General features: G+C 46.4%; 1 protein-coding gene across 3 annotated transcripts in view; it reads left to right on the forward strand.

Moving 5' to 3' along the window:
- Positions 1-5,725: 5,725 nt before the first annotated feature.
- Positions 5,726-18,723, forward strand: part of ARHGAP44 (Rho GTPase activating protein 44) — a 161,667-nt gene continuing 148,669 nt past the window's right edge. For all 3 annotated transcript variants that reach the window (XM_002695851.7, XM_015458756.3, XM_015458757.3), the window contains exon 1: positions 5,726-6,081. In XM_002695851.7, the coding sequence (XP_002695897.2) occupies positions 6,029-6,081 (53 nt within the window). In that variant the 5' untranslated portion in view covers positions 5,726-6,028. The remainder of the gene's footprint in view (positions 6,082-18,723) is intronic.

An 18,723-nucleotide genomic window follows, 5' to 3' on the forward strand; every position in this document is an offset into this window, starting at 1 on the left:
GCTGCTGCTGCCACCAAGTCGCTTCAGTCGTGTCCGACTCTGTGTGACCCCATAGACGGCAGCCCACCAGGCTCCCCTGTCCCTGGGATTCTCCAGGCAAGAACACTGGAGTGGGTTGCCATTTCCTTCTCCAATGCATGAGAGTGAAAAGTGAAAGTGAAGTCGCTCAGTCGTGTCCGACTAATGCTATTTCTCAGCTATTCATCAGGCAGGATTATTAACAGTGGTAATATCCCATGTAGATCAGGGTGTGGGCAGAATAGGACATTTATGCATGGTAGGTGGGCCTGCAAAACGTTTCCATTTTTTAATCTAGAGGATAATTTGGCAACACAAGAATAATTGGAAAACATGACAGACACACTGTGATGCAGAAATTCTTTTTTCTAACTGAACCATACTTGATCGACAATGTTGTGTCGGCTTCAGGTGCACAGCGCGGTGGGTCAGGTATACACATATATGTATGTATGTGCATGTGTGTGTGCTCAGCCGTGTCTGACTCTTTGCGACTCCATGGACTGTAGCCTGCCAGGCTCCTCTGTTCATGGAATCTTCCAGGCGAGATTATTGGAGAGGGTTGCCTCCAGGAGATCTTCCCGACCCAGGGATTGAACCTATGTCTCTTGAATCTCCTGAATTGGCAGGCGGATTATTTACCACTGTGCCACCTGGGAAGCCCATACACACACACACACACACACACACACACACACACATACACATACATATTTTTTCAGTTTCTTTTCCATTATAGGTTATTACAGAATATTGAATACAGTTCCCTGTGCTATATAGGAGTTGATTCTCTATTTTATAGATAGTTGTGTGTATCCGCGAATCCCAAACTCCTAGTTTATCCCTCCCCCGTCCCCTCCCTCTTTGGTAGCCACTAGTTTGTTCTCCGTGTCTGTGAGTCTGTTTCTATTTTGTAGATAAGTTCATTTGTCTCATACTTTAGATCCCACATATAAGTGATATCATATGGTATTTTTGCCCTGTGTTTTGAATTCTGTTCTCCAGACCAGTACTGTCCAGTGGAACTGTCAGCGATGATGTAGATGTTCTGTTTTACACTATCTAATATGGCAGGCACTAGCTATGTGTGGTTTGCGGGTATTTGAAATGTGGCTAGTGTCACTGAGGAACTAAATTTCTAATTTTATTGAATTTAACTGAAATTTAAATAAGCACATGTCTTTTGTGACTTCTGAGTTGGACAGGGCAGCTCCAGCCAGTGCTGGGGTGCAGAATGAAGATGCTAAAACTAATTCAGGGGCCTGCAAGTGGAATATCGGATTTCAGAGGAAAGGGATCTCAGATAAATAGTACTACAACATTATAGAAGCAAGTAAGAAGCCTTTATTTTTGTTGGTCAAAGCAAGTCATGTGGTCACATTTAAGGTCCACAGGAGCAGGAAGTGTAACCCTTCCATAGATCAAAGTCAGGGATATGAGAAGTAGAATGTTCTTTCTTTCTCTTCCCCTTCCTTCATCTTGTCCACATCTCTTCCTTTCTTCCCTCCTCCCTCACCTTCCTTCCCCTTCCCCTCCCCTCCTCCCCCTTTTCACCTTCTTCTTCAAATGCACTTAATTGAAACGTTCAGTCCATTCTTCTGGAGGTAGAAATCAAATTCCAGGTAATCTGGGGCTTCTTCATTCCACACCTCAGCCATTGCTGCCTTCTGCTTACCTTTGTTGCCAACAGCATCATGCCCAGCTCCTTTGGTGCCCTTGTAGGCCCTCCTCGCACACACGTTCACTGCACATGGCACTGTGTCTTGGGCACTCCAGGTCCTCCATGTGGAGGGTCTCTGTGATCTTTGCTATATGACCCATAGCTATATAATCTACCTGTCTCCAACCTGCCTGGACTCTACTTAAACTGTGACCTTGGGAAGGGCAAAATGAGGCAAGTCACTTTCTTAGAGATTCTTTCTGTAGTAAGCTTAGACTCAGTGATGCTGCAGTAATGAACAGTCCACTAACCTCTGACTGACAACAACAAAGGTATCATTTTTTCACTCCAAGCGGATAACCGTGAGTCTGATCCACAGCAGCCCCCCAACTGCTCATTGCTGGTCTCGTGGGAGGGTAAAGAAAGAAGGGGGTGGGTCACAAAATGACTCTTAAGCTTCTACTTTGAAGTGGCATAAATCACCTCTGTGCATATTCTATGTCCAAGGAAAAAATCACGTGATTGATCTTGACCTCAAAGAGAAGAGGAAGTATAATCCCTTCCTATGGAGATAGGCAGTGAAATTTTTGAACAATAATAAAATCAGCACATTCATCATCAACTTTTCCTCTTCCTGTCTCCTTTCCCACTCCCCTATCATCATCTTCAGTATTCCACAGCTTGGGGGTTCTTTATCTAGAATATACGGGGTAGGATATTCTTCAAACGGTGCTATTTATGGCATAGACATAAACATTCCAAAGCCCATAATCTTCAAACTCAAAACCCCCTTTTAAAAAAAAAAACAAAACTCTATTCTCTCACATGTGTTTTTGAAGTCTGCTTTGAGAGATGAAAAGATTTGACACTCCTTTCTCTTTTTTTCTGCACTGTCATCCCCTCCCTGGGGTAGGAAGCAGAAAAAGCCCTGGCTGCTTCTTGAATGGAGGAAATACTCATGGGAGAACAGAAACTTGTGAAGAAACCATCAGTTAATAACATATTATTAGACCACAGTCTAGCAGGGTAGGCTGTCTCTTGAGGAGAAGCAGAACAGAACTGAAATATCTCAGCATTGAAGGCAGAGGCTGACATGATATTGGAGTTGTCTGCCAGAGTTCTGGAGGACAAGTGCTGTCCACTAGAACTTTCTGAGATGATAGGAGTCTCCTAATTCTGTGCTGTTCAATACAGCAACTCCCTAGTCGCATGGGGCTATGAAGCCCTTAACATGTGGCTAGGGTGATGGAGAAACTAAATTTTATTGCTTTTAACTTTTAAAAGTTGGAGGATAGTATTTTTTTTTTAAGATTTTTTTATTTTTGGCTGTTTGGGGTCGTTGCTGCCGCACGGTCTCTTCTCTATTGCTGGGAAGCGGGTGCTACCCTTTGTCGAGTTGTGCGCTGTGCGGACTTCTCTTTGTGGTGGCAGAGCTCGGATGCTACGGGCCTCAGGTTTCAGTCGTTGCGACACATGGGCTCCGTAGTTGCAGCTTCCAGGCACTAGAGCACAGGCTCAATAATTGTGGCAAGAGGGCTTAGTTGCTCTGCAGTATGAGAGATCTTCCAGATCAGGGATCGAACCTGTGATTCCTGCACTGGCAGGCAGATTCTTTACCACTGATCCACCGGGGAAGCCCCAGTGTTTTAAAATTATTTTTATTTTTTAGGCTGCACCAGGTGGCTTCCAGGGATCTTAGTTCCTTGACCAGGTATCGAACTCGTGCCCCCTGCAGTGGAAGTACAGAATCTTAACCACTGGACCACCAGGGAAGTCCTGAGGAATTACATTTTAAATTTTAATTTCAATAGCCATGTGTTGTTGGTGACTACTATACTGGACACTCTAGACATTACCAGAGACAGTGCTACTATTAATAAAAATCACCCAGTGTCCTTACTGCCTCACTATTATTTATACATATAAAAACATGTTGTGACTTGGTTTTTAAAAAAATTCTCAAAATGGAAATAACTTTAGTTTGTAGAAAAATTATATTGACATTATAGGCATAACTCAGTTAAAAGCAAAGAATGCCTTAACTTATTAATAGGCTAGAGCTGCTGACCTAATAAGCTGAGGCTAAATTCACAACTTAATTAAAGATTTCATGTTCATTCAGCCAAGACATGCCTCAAACCATCTTTTGTTCAGCTGGTCAGCAAGATACTTAGAACCATATGTAGGACATCTTGAGACTATAATCAACCTATGCAAAATAGCCCATTGCAAAAAAAAACTTCTTTCATTTGTCAGATTAGTAATTCTGCTGTAGGAATAGCATTTCTCTCTATTGCAATCATGCTAATCTTATTTGTAGTAAATGAAGAGGACATAATGTACTATATAGAAATTTAGATGTTACTTGACTGTTGATAGTGTAGCAAACAGATCTCTAACTTTGCTATCTCTCAAGTGGTATTATTTCTCTATTGGAGATGAAAAAACTGACTTAGGGTATGTACTTTCTCCCTAAGGTTATATAATTGGTATTTGGAGTTTTAATATTCATATCTTTTTGATCCAAAGACCCTCCCACCCAACACACTGCTCTCACTTGGTAAATGATGATAAAACCTAACTGAAGTCACCATTGTTTTCCAAAGGATAAAGGCTGCAGAAGGTCATGACCCCTTTTCAAAAGCCAACTGATGCTAATGCGCCACCACCATGTAGGATGCTGCTGGCCAGTCACAGCTGATGGCACTTGTTCTTCAGCGGTAGAAGGGACATGAGGCTGGAGTCTACGCCACACAAGAAAGTGATCCTGGTCAAACTGGAACCCGTGATCATGATGCCACTATCATTTTATTGGCTTCTGGGTACCTACTGCTAAGTCACTTCAGTCGTGTCTGACTCGGTGCGACCGCATAGATGGCAGCCGACTAGGCTCCTCTGTCCCTGGGATTCTCCAGGCAAGAACACTGGAGTGGGTTGCCATTTCCTTCTCCAATGCATGAAAGTGAAAAGTGAAAGTAAAGTTGCTCAGTCATTCCCAACTTTTAGCTACCCCATGGACTGCAGCCCACCAGGCTCCTCCGTCCATGGGATTTTCCAGGCAAGAGTACTGGAGTGGGGTGCCATCGCCTTCTCCTCTGGGTACCTACTAGGTTTGTTGAAAAGCAAGCGTCACATTTCTGGGATGTATGCTACACCTGGTGCAAAATCTGCACGACACTCTTGCCCCAAGCTTAACCCTGGCCCTCAGTGTTAATCATCTGCAGGTTTATGAGCCATGTTCTTGCAGGCATGTCTTCCTTCTGGGAATTCAAAGCAGCAATACCCCACGTTCTCTTAAAATACAAACAGGTGGTTGCCAGAAAGGAGGAGGGTGGGAGGCAGTGGGCGAAAGAGGTGAAGGGGATTAAGAGGCACAAATCTCCAGTTATATGTCAGTTGTTCAGTTGCTGTGTTCTGTTGGACTCTTTGCAACATAAGGGATATGGCCAGTAACATTGTAATAGCTTTGTGTGGGGACAGTTCGTTAATAGATTTATGGTGGTGATCGTTTGCAAATATCAAATCATCATATAAAACACCTGAAGTATTAGTCCCTCAGTCCTGTCCGACTACTTGCGACCCGGTGGACTGCAGCCTGAGAGGCACCTCTGTCCATGTTCTCCAGGCAAGAATACTGGAGTGGGTAGCCATTCCCTTCTCCAAGGAATCTTCCCAACCCAGGGACTGAACCCAGGTCTCCTGCATTGCAGGCAGATTCTTTACCCTCCGAGCCTCCAGGGAAACACAGTACACCTGAAACTGACATGATATTGTACATGCCCTGTATTTCATTAAAAAGAAAAAAAAAGGCAATGGATGCTCCTTATTTGCTGTTGTATTCTCGGTTCCACTTTGCTATTTCTAAAGCAGGAAAACCTTGCCCTTCCTAGAACGCTGAAGTGCAGAGCCGCTGGCCCCACGTGGACACCCGGGACCGTGGCGAGGTGGGCGCCGGGCGCGGAACTACAAGCCCCAGAATGCACGGCGCCCTCCGCACAGGCGCAGCGGGGACCCCCCTCCACCCCCCCCGCCCCCCAGCTCCGGGCCAGCCGGTCAGCGGCCAGCCTGCGGAGACCCGGGTCCCGCGCCGTAGCGGGGCTGGGGGCAGCGGCCGGGGCGGACCCGGCGGCGGCGCCCAGGGCGGCCCGGGCGTGGCCATGAGGGCTCCGCGGCTGCACGAGGAGTAGGCGGTGGAGCCCCCGGGAGGGAGCCGCGCGCGGGCCAGACGGCTCGAGAGGCTCCGCAGTGCCGCCGCCCGGGAGGCTCGGCGCGGGAGCCATGTAACCCTGCGGCGGGCTCCGGGCTGCTCCGTCCTCCCCAGCTCCGGGCTAGCGCACCAGCGGGGCCACGATGAAGAAGCAGTTCAACCGCATGCGCCAGCTGGCCAACCAGACAGTGGGCAGGTAGGTCACCCGCGGGCCGGGCGCGCGGCGGAGCTGTATCCCCCCGCGCGCGCAGGTAGGTGATGGAGCGGGCGCGCCGGCCCCCGCCGGTCCTCTCCTCTAGCTCCGGGCGCCGCTCGCGGGCGCGACCCCTCCTCCCCGAACTTCTCTCGGACCCCCGAGCCATTCTGGACCTCTGCCCGCCGCTCCGGGGCTCCGGTTGCCAAGCGCGAAGAATGACGCATCCTTTACCTGCGTCCCCAGCTGCCCCTTCACCTCGTCCTCCCTGCACACCGCCCCACCTCCCCGGGACTCCCTTCTCCCTCTGGCACCAGAGCGTCGTGGAAACAGGTGTTCGCTCTGATCGTGCTGGAGGCCGCCGACCCGTGGTCGCTCTTCGAAGATGCATGCCCCTCCTCCTCCGAGTTCGGGGCTTCTCGGGGGGTCCGGCGGCGCGGGGAGGTGGGGCAGTGTTGGGCCTGGTGGGTCGGCTTGACAGAACTGAGCCTGCCCCTCCCGGGGCTCTGGCTGTGCGAGATACTGAATCTCTTTTCCTGGCCGGTTTGTCGATGTGTTAGGTGGCGGGGAGAGATCGGTAGGGGTGGGGGCCGCGGCAGGGAAGGTGCCGGTGGAATGGCGCGGCAGTCGCTCGGTCCTGAAACTGATTTCAGTTGGGGGGGGGGGGTTGGCGGGGGGGAAGGGGGGGTGACGGTGAAGGCTGCAGAGGAGGAGGCCCAGCTCCTCTGGAAGATGAGATAAGCAGAAAGAAGATCACAGCCAGGTAGGGGAGGCCGGGGGCGGGGTGGGGAACCCCGGCCCCAGAGTTGGAAAGAACCGGATCCTAGCGCAAGACCCCGCCGCCGGCTGTCATCACCAAAATGGGCTACATCTGGGCTAGTGTCTCCTGGGGCCGCTGTGTGGGGTGCCGGCGTCTATTCTTGTTACATAAGGGTTCTGGTGGGTCTCTTCCCAAGCTCTGCACACAGACTGGTTAGTAGAGAGGGTTTTTCGTGAAACTTCTGTCCCTGGAGAGAGATTTCCGTTGCTTCTGTGGCCAAGGAATTTGGGTGCGCTGTCTTAAGGCCAGCGAAAAGCAGAGAACCCAGTCTTGGGTGCAGTTCAAGTACGAGCTCAACACCTCGAGGGCCCTCCACTAGGTTTACCAAGAAACCGAATACCTTTATTGGGTGGGAAATGGAGCCCCAACTGGCATCTGGCCAGTCGGGAGTGGGGACCTCCCCGGGGGACACTGAACACCCTTGTAAGCACACTGCCCTAATTACGGTGGGCATTTGAGGGCAGGGGGGTGCCGGCAGCTTGTTAGGCTTCCAGATGGCTCCCAAGCAACCATGTCTAAAATGGACTTGGATACATTTTCCTTTTTCCCAAACACATGTGCTTTCACATTGGGGAGAATTTATGAATAGCAGAGTCAGATTAGCCCAGATTTCTGGCATGGTATTGCCACAGATAGAGCCTCACGTGGGCTGCTTTTCTGTATGTTGGATGTGGAAACCGTGTTTTCCTGTCTGGGTCATTTAGCAGATGATGGTCCAGTTGACCTGTCTTTAGTGAATGACTTCTGCATCACCCCAGGGGCTGGCATGGATCTTCAGGTCTTCACACCAGACCAACGACGTGACCAGGGACCCATAACCTTAGACCTGGATCTCCCTTCTCACTTGGTCTTGAGGTTCCACTTCGGTCATCAAAGCAAAATGTTAGCAAGTTGTCATGCTTTCGTCCCAGTATCCCTAAAACATAGCTGTCTCTCTTCAGGACTTGTTTCAAAGTAGGAAGATTTACTACAAAACTTGGGCATAAAACATGATTTCCAGCCTCATCCATGGATGGAATGACCAAGGGAGAATGGAGGTTGGGTTTCAGAATAGGTACCAGGTGTTCTTACTGATTTAAAAGCATATTCTTGGAGCTCCAAGCAGCTGGTCACTAAGAGGTACTTTCCACTTGTTTATGGAGACACTGGTGGTTGCTGGCGTGTGGGTGAATTTTGACTCTTTATCAGGTAGCGTTGGGACCAGTCCACTATTGTGTTAATCACTAGTCTCTATCCATTTTGATGACGTTCTGAGTTGAGTGAACCTTTTAGGGCAAAAGCTAGTTTGTATTATTTTGCTGCTGAAAAGCCTCCAGTGGCCTTTCATTGCACTGAGTGCCCCAAATCTTTCCGGGGGCCTATAAGACCTGGCCAGACTTGACTCCCTTCTGGTCTTTTCATTCTCATTCTGTTCCGCCAACCCCACCTCCTTTGTGCTCCATCGACAGCAGCCTTCCTTGCCCCAAACGCACCAAGCTCATTTCTATCTGGGGATCCCACTTTTCCTGCTTGCCTAAGGGTCTGCTCTTCCTGCATGCCTCTTCCTCTTCATCCAGGTCTTTGCTCAGAGACCTTTGAGAGGTCCCCCTCCCCTCTTCCCACTCCCCCCATCATCTTGTTCATTTTTGTCACAGCACTCATCACTCTTTGAAATTCTCTTCTTTTTCATTTTTTTGATTTCTTACAAGCACAAAACTGTAGAATGTACTGACTGCCATTGTATGCTCAGTGTGTATAGTGCAATGCCTTCTAGACCATTGGTCCTCAGTTCATGGTTATTTAATCCAGTTGACTGTGGGGTCCATGCAGTAAGTAAAAGGGGACAACGTTCACTTTCTCTTGCGGAGAATGTACCAAGGCATGATCCTAATGCTGCTTCTTAATTTCTTGACTCGGTAGAAGCAGTGGGATTGGATGCTTGGCATTTAGGTGTGGGGTTGGTGGACCACCTATTGGTGATGCTTTAACAAGCCACTGGATGCTTGCCCTGTGTGTGTCTTTGAAAGGATGACATTCTTGTCTTTGAGGCAGGGCTAAGAGATGGGCTGGAGGGTGGTCCTAACTCTTGGCATTTCATCTGGCTTGCCTTCTGTAAGTTGTAGGTTCTGGACGTCTTCTGAATATAAAACTGCCAGGGATCAGATCCAGTCTCTTTAACAACGAGGAAATGTTCTACTTACACATACCTTATGGAGTTAGCAGTATTTTCTCTTGAAGTGAGTACTTCTCTGTAGAGAGGGTGCCAGCAACTGGGAAAAGTTTCAAGCCCACTGCAGTTAACTAGGAAAAGTGTCATCTCCTCCTTGGTTTGCTTCTCCCATCTGTGCACACATTCCTTCTCCTCTCCGTTCACTTCAGCCCATCTCTTGGGAAGCATCTCTCGTCTTTCCGGACTGTACCACCAAGTGCCTCATGGTTCCAAGTAGCACTGGCTTTCGAGTGGGATGGATCTGGCTGGTTGGTTACTGACTACAGGATCTTGAGCTGGGCTCTGCTCCTTAGTTTCCTCATCTGCGAAATGGGCATAATAAGGGTTGTGCTGAGGTGATGTAATAGGGAGGGACCTTTTGTATTCTATGACAAGTTCATCACTAAAGGGATGTTGCCTGTAAGCTTAAATTACACATAATGGCCCATCTCTGGGAGTCATGCCTCCCAGGTCATGAGCATTAAGCCAAAATACCTTTGTTTAGCTTCCAGGAAACTTCCTGATCAGGCCCACCTGTGAATGACTGCAGGGAGGAAGAAATTAACACATCCCTTCTGGAGGCTAACCCAAACCAAGAAATGTTTGACTTTACTGTCCTTTTTTTTTTTTTTTTTTTTTAAAGTATTAATGTAAAAGAAGCCTGAATTCTAACTCACGTGAGATGGTTCTTTGGGACATGAGTCCACCATCTTCTTGGTTGGCTGGCTTTCCAAATAAAGGCACTATTCCTTGCTCCAACAGCTCCTCTCTTGATTAATTGGCCTCTTGTGTGGCAAGCAGTACAAGCTTGGACTGAGTACCAGTGATGTGGTGATTGTGGCAATGAGGTCATGGGATTACCCCCAGAAAGCACCCAAAACCATGCTCAGCCAGGGCATGCTTCATAAACAGTAGCCACAAGTACCTTTGGGCAGACGCTATTCCTGGCTTGTATGCTCATGCTTTCGTCCATCCAGTAAATGCTTATTGGATGCCTGCTGTTTGCCGGGCTCTGTGCTGGTTCATGAACTGTTGCCGTGCAGAGTAAACAAAACCCATTTCTCTTGTGTAGTGTAATTTTTATCTTGTCTCATTTACCTTTTCCAATAGTCTTTAAGCTCCTTGCAGGCAGAAACAGCTGTCCTCTAATGCCTGGCATATAGTCGGTTCTCCAAAATTCTTTGGCAATTGAATATATAAGTGAACGAGAGGTCCCGGTGTCATAGACAAGGATGCGAGAGGCTCCAGACACGGCCCCTCTCTCCTTTTGGGATGGTGATGGATGTACCGATGCATGACCACAGCTGTATTCCTGGGCTTTGGAAGGATAGAGCAGGAGTTAAGGGAGGAATCAGTTCATGCTGACTTAGGATACCGGGGTTTTTTTGCCTTCAGGAGAGTCTATCGGTTGCTGGGGTGAGAGGCACTCTGAAAGACATAGAGTATTTTTTTCTGCAAATGGCATGTGGTTTGTGTTGGGTGGAAATAGAGCCTGAGCTGAGATTTAGAGACCTGCTAGGTGACCCAGAAAATAGAAGTAAAACTGGTCTTCCTGGTGGCTCAGACGGTAGAGAAGCTGCCTGCAATGCAGGAAACTTGGGTTTGATCCCTGGATCAAGAAGATCCCCATGGAGAAGAGAATGGCTACCCACTCCAGTATTCTTGCCTGGAGAATTCCATGGACAGAGGAGCCTGGCAGGCTACAGTCCATGGGGTCACAAAAGTGTCAGACACGAATGAGAGACTAACACACTAGGTGACTGAGAAATTGGAAGTAAACCTGGCCCTTTGACTTGGTGAGGAGGAGGTTCCTTCAGTCTCCAGTGAGGGGTGGTGGACGGCATAGCAGCCCCTGCCCTAGATGTCTGTTAAGAGTTAAAGGGAGCCTGGCTTACATCGAGTACCCAGGAAATGGTTGGTGAGGCTCCTTGTGCCCATTCAGTCCTCTGAAAACACTGGCTCCGGAGTGTAAAGGACTTCTCAGATGCCCACAGCCACTGACCAGTGATGGCTGTCAATGGGCTCTGTGCTAAGTCACATCAGTCATGTCCAACTCTTTGTGACCCCATGAACCATAGCTCACCAGGCTCCTCTGTCCATGGGATTCTCCAGGCAAGAATATTGGAGTGGGTTGCCATTTCTTTCTCCAGGGGATCTTCCTGATCCAGGAATCGAACCCCCGTCTCTTATGTCTCCTAAATTGGTAGGTGCCACCAGGGAAGCCCTCAGTGCTCGTGTGCAAAACAGGGTGACATTCAAGGGACTTGAGAGTAGACAAGGAGCTCTGGAAGTGTGGGAGGGACCAAGTCCGGTTGGGTTGGATTCTTTGGTTCTTAAAGCTCTGAGTTGGGGGAGTGGAAGGTCAAGTTTGGTCTGGACAGCCCCATCTTCCACTCCTAGACTGCTCCTTGAGCAGGCTTGGTTTCTGGTGCAGAGCCGGGTGGGCTGAGCATCACTGCTGCTGTGCAGCTCTCAGGATGCCACTGCTGCCACCAGGGGTACCCAGATAGATGCTGAGGATGCAACCATCAGGAGCACTGGTGCTGCAGACATCTTGGCTCTAACCAAAGCAGCCAAGACCAGTGAGGATCTTTTCCTTGAAGGTGTCTCTGAGACACTACTTTGCCCATCAGCAGGCCTCCTAAGAGCCGTGGCCCAGTTGATAGGGCATCACTGCCCTATAGGGAAGTGAACGTCACTGTTCTGATAGGGAAAAGTTGGAACCAACTCCAGATTAGTCATTGGACTCTTTTGCTCCTGCCTATATTTCCCCATGTCTTTCTGTTACACAACAGGGCTGGGCACACCCAAACCTGTCCCCCAGGGAGCACTGTGCATGTTTGTAAGGTCTCAGAGTGATGTTTTTCATTAGTTTTATGGAAGCCTGTGTCAGGCCACCTGCTGCGGTGTGTGTGTGACAGAGAAACAGAATGTACTCACCAACAGATGAGCAGGCTAGCAGATCTGGAATGTATTCTCTGCTTGAGTCTTCCAGGCTCCTCGCTATGCAGACCTGCCAGCTTGCAGCCTCGGGCTGGGCTGCTCCCGGTTGTCAGGACTTCCTGCAGGACTCTCTTCTCCCAGACCTACAAGTCATTGCCAGGGAGCCATTCTTCTCACCAGCAGATAATGACTCCCCCTCCCATTGTCCATCCAGGGAAGAAATGTATCACGATGGGTGATAAGGACTGTTTCCCCTCTAGACAAAGTGAATCAGTAGCTGAGCAAAACAGTCATTCCGTTGAAGGTTGTTTCTTTTAGAGGGGATTAGTAAGGATCTCTTGATCTCTTTTAATAATAATCAAGAGATTCAAATGCTATATTGATAATGACAGCCTGTATTTCAAATGCTATATTGATGACAATGGGAAATAATACAATTAAGCCTCAACTCTGCATGGAGTTAGTGGTAGTTTGGAGAGAGGTGTGGGGAGACTGGGAGTGGGGGAGAGTTAGGGCTCTCCCGTTGGGTGATGACACACCTCTGCCTTTGGGAAGTGTGTGGCTGTCTAGCAATTTTAAACTCTCCTTTCTGTCCAGGAAGCAGATGTTTTTGCTTTCATTTTCCAACTTCAGAGTTTATTTTTAGGATAAATGTTTATTTTCCCACAGAATTCAATTTACTTTTTTTAAAACTTTCTTTTTGGTTGTGTAGATGATACTTGTTTATTGTAGAAAAGTTATAAACTTGTGGGTGGGCAAAAAGGCAAAAAAAAAAAAAAATCATCAATCTTACTACCTGGAGCGACTTCATGGGTGGTGCAGTGGTTAAGACTCCCTACTTCCACTGCAGGGGACTCGGGTTCAATCCCTAGTCAGGAGCTTAGATCCTGCCTGCCATAAGGTATGGCCAGAAAACAAAACAGAAACCCCCCAAACCAGTAATCTCGCTACCTGGAGACCACAGTAATATTTTGGATATAGTCATCCAAGTTTTTAATAGGTATATTTCTATTCTTAAAGACATAGAGACCATTGGCTGTGTACTTTTTGCAACCTGTCTTTTCCCTCTTTGTGTTATATTTTGAGTATCATCCCATGTCAGTAGCTGTGTTTACAGCATGATTTTTCAAAGCTGTGTAATATTGCATTAGAGTCCACTGAGTTCCTTTGGTAATCATGTAGCAAGTATTTCCTATGGGTTTACTTTCCTAGGATGAAGTCTTAGAAATGGAATTTCTGGGCCAAAGAATAAGTGAGTTTTTAAGACTGTGTGAGTATATATTTCATGTATATGAATGGCACACACATTTTCTGTTTTCATCCTCAGAAGAATTGTTAATTTCTTCTCCCCAACTCCATCAGTAACTAATTTTATGACTTCGTTAATTACCTGAATAAAACCAAAACCTTTTTTCCTCTCAAATGTCTATAGTGAGGTTGAGCATTTTTTATGTCTGTTGGATGTTTGTGGCCTTTTCTGAGTTGCCTGCATGGGTCTTTGTCCCATTTCTTTGCAGTCTTGTTCATGACTATTTCTTATTGATTTCTTATTGATTTTAAGGTCATTGCTAATATATTACGTATATATACTTTGTCTTATGCCACGCACTCTCTCTGTAGTTTTCTCTGCCTTTGATATTTTGTTTTATGTCATTTTTAATATTTCATGACCTCAAGTCTATCACTTGATGGTTTGTGCTTTAAATGTTATGCTTTGGAACACTTTTCCCAGCCCGCCGCCGCCGCCGCCAAGTCGCTTCAGTCGTGTCCGACTCTGTGCGACCCCATGGACTGCAGCCCACCAGGCTTCTCCGTCCATGGGATTCTCCAGGCAAGAACACTGGAGTGGGTTGCCATTTCCTTCTCCAATGCATGAAAGTGGAAAGTGAAAGTGAAGTCACTCAGTCGTACATTAATATTGATACATTTTCATGACCATTTATATAATTTTACTTTGCCACCAGATCTTTTATTTGTCAAATTCTGTGATTTTGGCGTGCGATATCACATAGGTGTCACGTTTAGGTTTTGTTTCTAAACAGTTGTTGTTCGGTTGCTAAGCTGTTTCTGACTCTTGGCGATGCCATGGACTGCAATACGCCAGGCTCCTCTGTCCTTCACTCTCTCCCAGATTTCATGTCCATTGAATCGGTGGTGCTGTCTAACCTTTCATCCTCTCTTTTCCTCTTTTCCTCCTGCTCTCAAGGTTTCCCAGCATCAGGGTCTTTTCCAATGAGTCAGCTCTCACAGTACTAGAGCTTCAGCAGCAGTCCTTCAATGAGTATTCATGGTTGATTTCCTTTAGGATGGACTGGTTTGATCTCCTTGCAGTCCAAGGGACTCTCAAGAGTCTTCCACAGCACCACAGTTCAAAATCATCAATTCTTTGGCACTGAGCAAGGATTTGAGGTGGGCTTTGCTGCCCAGGCGAGCAGGGGTGGATCCCATTCTTTGGGGAGGAGTGCAGTGGAGTTGGTCTGGGCCCCTCATCCTAGCTTCATCTGGGGCAACTCCTTGACTGGCTTGACAATTAGGACTCAACAGCTTTGCCCAAAGATCGTGTGCCTTAGTCACAGCTAATTACAAGTAGCTTCCTTATTTTAAAAAAGTTGATTATATTCTTTTGGCTTTGCTCACTGGTTTATTTTTAGTATGTTTTAAAATGTATGCATTAAGTTGGGGGAAAATTGACAATTTTGCAGTATTTAGTATGATGAGAATTCTTTCTGTCTGGGAATGACATATTTATTCAAGTTTGTTTATGATCCTGTAATCTAGTTTTTGTCTACAAAGGTCCTGAATAATCTTGCTTTTATGTTTAGGTCATTTGTTATTGTCATTACTGTAGCCTTAATGGTTGGAGTCTTATGTTAAGTGATATTTTCTTACTCTTTATTGTTGGAATGTAGGAAAGTGGTTGATTCTTGTATAATTATCTTAATCACCTTCATCCAGACTTTCCCATTGCTTATAAGTACTTTAGCAGAAACTGAGTGTATTGAGTTTTCCAAATAGTAATCATATTTTCTACAAATAGTAATTTTGTTTCTTCCTCCCCAGTATTCTATGTATCATATTTTCTTGTCTAATTGCATTGTCTAGGACTTATAGAACACTGTTAAACTACTGATGAATACATGGTGAAATGTGAACTTCCCCGTCTTATTATCTCTGGAAATGCATGATTGGTTTGAGAGACTTTGTTTTTTAATCATGTTACATGTTGCATAAATTTATTATTTTATTTTGAATTTTTCTTTGGCACTGAAGTTAAATTTGACTATATTGTTGTGGTCTTTAGAGGTAATCATGTATTTTTCTCCTTTAATTTGTTACTGTATTCACTCAGTAATTTATGCCATAGGTATTTATGGAGCACTTACTATGTTCCAGGCATTGTTTTCTGTGCTGGTGATATACCAGTGATAGTTCCTCTGCACATGAAGGCCTTGTGTTCTACATTCTTGAGCCTCAGCAGATTTTCTAGTATTGAGCTCTCCCTGCCTTCCTGCAGTTGATCTTATTTGACTATGTTTGCCAGTTATTTTTATACAATGCTAGATTTAGTTGTTTAGGATTTGGGCATTCAGTATTCCTATGTGTTCTTTTGTTGCTAAGTCTTATCTGACTCTTTGTGACCCCAAGTACTGCAGGACTCCAGGCTCCTCTGTCTATGGGATTTCCCAGGCAAGAATACTGGAGTGGGCTGCTGTTTTCTCCTCTAGGACATCTTCCCAACCTAGGAATCAAACCCATGTTGCCCGCATTGGCCAGTGGATTCTTTACCACTGAGCCATAACATTGTTAAACAGACTGTTCACTTCTTTTCCTGTGCAATGGTGAAGTAAGGAATTACTTGTTCTTTGAAGGTTCAAAACAACCTTTCCAGGACAGTTTTTGGAGGTGGTTCTTTGGCAGTTTTCCCAGTTTCTTCAGTGATCACTGGGCTATTTATGTTTTCTATCTTTTCCTGAGTCATTTTAGTAACCTGTGTTATAGAAAAGCATTCATTTTTTTAATGATTTTAAAACTCAATAGAGTCTATGAGTATATAGTCGTACCTCCTTTGTCAGCCAAATCTGCATTTCCCTCTTTTCATCTGGACTAACTTTGCCAGGGGTTTTCCTTCTTCCCATACCCCACATGCACCTCTGTGATGGTGGCGGATGTGACGAATCATATTGGTTCTTTGTGGAAGTCACACATGTCACTTCTGCTCACATCCAGTGGCTATAGCAAGTCACCTGCCCCACCCCAGCTGGAGCTGGGGCAGGGAAGAGCAGTCCCTCATGGACCCGGAAAAGGAGAGCCACAAAAGCCACAGCTCTGTCTCTTGTCACTCAGGACTGGGCAGTGTCTTTTATAGGCTTTATTTTTTTTTGACTCATGGCAGAAATACTTTGGCCATCTGATGTGAAGAGCTAACTCATTGGAAAAGACCCTGATGCTGGGAAAGATTGAGGGCAGGAGGAGAAGGGGGCAACAGAGGATGAGATGGTTGGATGGCATCACTGACTCAATGGACATGAGTTGGAGCAAACCCCGGGAGATGGTGAAGGACAGGGAAGCCTGGCGTGCTGCAGTCCATGGGGTCGCAAAGACTGGGACATGACTTACTGGTTGAACAATAACATCGTGGAAGCGTGGCTAGGAGTTGGGTGCCCTGCGTAGCTCCGTTTTGTGGAAGTGGCAGACTGAGACAGGAGCAGACCATCAGAGCTGTGGCCTAAGCAGGCCACGTGCGGGCAAATGCTCCCCGCTCAGCTGCTCTCTCCTGAAGGTGGATCTCTGTAGCCTCTGGGTCCCTCCTGTTACTTCAGTTTAGGTGGTTCTGGAAATGCTAATGAACTGCTCTTGACATGAATAAAAATAACACTGTCACGTTCACTCAAGGTAATCGAGTGTCTTGTTGGTAGCCATCCACAAAGAGCATACTATGAACATCTGCCAATAGAAAATTCTTCATTTTGTTTCCTGACTGCAATTTCGCCAGAAAGGATAAGGAGAGTGAGTGCCCTTTGAAAGTACTTTTGCTTTTTTAAAAGCTCTGTATTGGAAGAAAAGCAGTTTCTGTATCTGCAAAAGCCTCTACCAACTTCTACATGACAAACTGAGCAGGGACCTTTACAAAACGAATGCTATAGAAAAGCATTCTTTTTTATGATTTTAAAACTTAGTAGAACGTATGAGTATATACTCATATCTCGTTTGTCATATCAGGAAAATGAAAAGCGGACCGAACTTTTGTTATTTTGTCATTTGCTTATGGATACTGTTATGGAGCTTCCCTGGTGGCTCAAATGGTAAAGAATCTGCCTGCAATGCAGGATACACGGGTTCGATCCCTGGGATGGGAAGAACCCCTACAGGAGGAAATGGCAACCCACCCCAGTATTCTTGCCTGGAGAATCCTACGGACAGAGGAGCCTGGTGGGCTGTAAAGAGTTGGACACGACTGAAGCGACTTGGCTCGGCATAGATACTGCTGGGATTGCAGACACAAGCTTCGTGTGCATAGCTGCTCTTGGTCGTGTGTGTCCTGCGTCTTGCGGCAGACACTTGAATGCACTTTACAGACGTTCCTGTTTCATCTTCATGACTCTTCAGAATAGTTACTGAAGTAGCAGGAGGGGCCCTGAGGCTGCAGAGGTCCACCCTCAGGAGACACCTCCGGTGTTTGCACAAGTCTCCAAGCAGGTGAGCGTGTGATGCGTCTGGGTGCAGAGTTGGTAAGGAAAGGACAGCAGTTGAGATTTGCTCCTAGATTTGCTGGTTCTGACACTGATGTTCTTTATTGCTGTACTTTGAGTCTGGGCTTCCCTGGTGGCTCAGACGATAAAGAATCTGCCTGCAATGCAGGAGACCCGGGTTCAATCCCTGCATCAGGATGATCCCCTGGAGAATAAGTGGCTACCCACTCCAGTATTCTTGCTTGGAGAATTCCATGGACAGAGGAGCCTGGTTGGCTATAGTCCATGGGGTCACAAAGATTTGGACACAGCTGAGAGACTAACACTTTAACTTTTCACTTTGAGTCTGCAGGAGGGAAAAATTTGGAAAATGTTGAAATGTCTGACGTTAGTGGGATGACTAAATTCTGGCCCATCTATGCAGTTGTAACAATCTTAGCGTTTCCCTAACGTTGAAAAAAATGTAATGACTTGGGAGAAATGTTTAAGATAAGGAAACAGGATACAGAAGGCATACAGAGTTGAGACTGTACAGTTTTTTTTTTTTTTTTGTAAAGAGTACATAGAACAGACTGGAAGGAAATCAGGAAAGCCTGGACAGTTCGGCATGCAGTGTTTATCTCTGGGTAGGATTAGAAGTGGTTTGGTTTCTTGCTGCTTGCACTTTCTAAAAATTTCCAAATTCTTTAAAAATAAACACACAAAAAAATCAAACCCTTTCAAAGTGGGCAAATGTAAAATGTAGCTGGAAGTTCTCATGTGATACTGTTAAGTTTGGGGCCCTGAAAGATCTGAATAGAAATGTTTGAAGTCCTTCTCAGCCTTGATTTTCAAACATGGGAAACATCTTATCTTCATACTCTGGAAGGGACCTGATGTCAGATCTCACTTTATAGAACAGAATAGTCATCTCTTAGGAAGTGATCGGCTAATAGCCTTTGCGTGTGGCTACTTTTGAAAGACACATTTTGAAACTCGGTCTGCATGACTAGGAGCTGAGGTCT

The sequence above is a fragment of the Bos taurus genome, chromosome 19 (assembly GCF_002263795.3).
Source record: "Bos taurus isolate L1 Dominette 01449 registration number 42190680 breed Hereford chromosome 19, ARS-UCD2.0, whole genome shotgun sequence".
Taxonomy (NCBI): Eukaryota; Metazoa; Chordata; class Mammalia; order Artiodactyla; family Bovidae; genus Bos; species Bos taurus.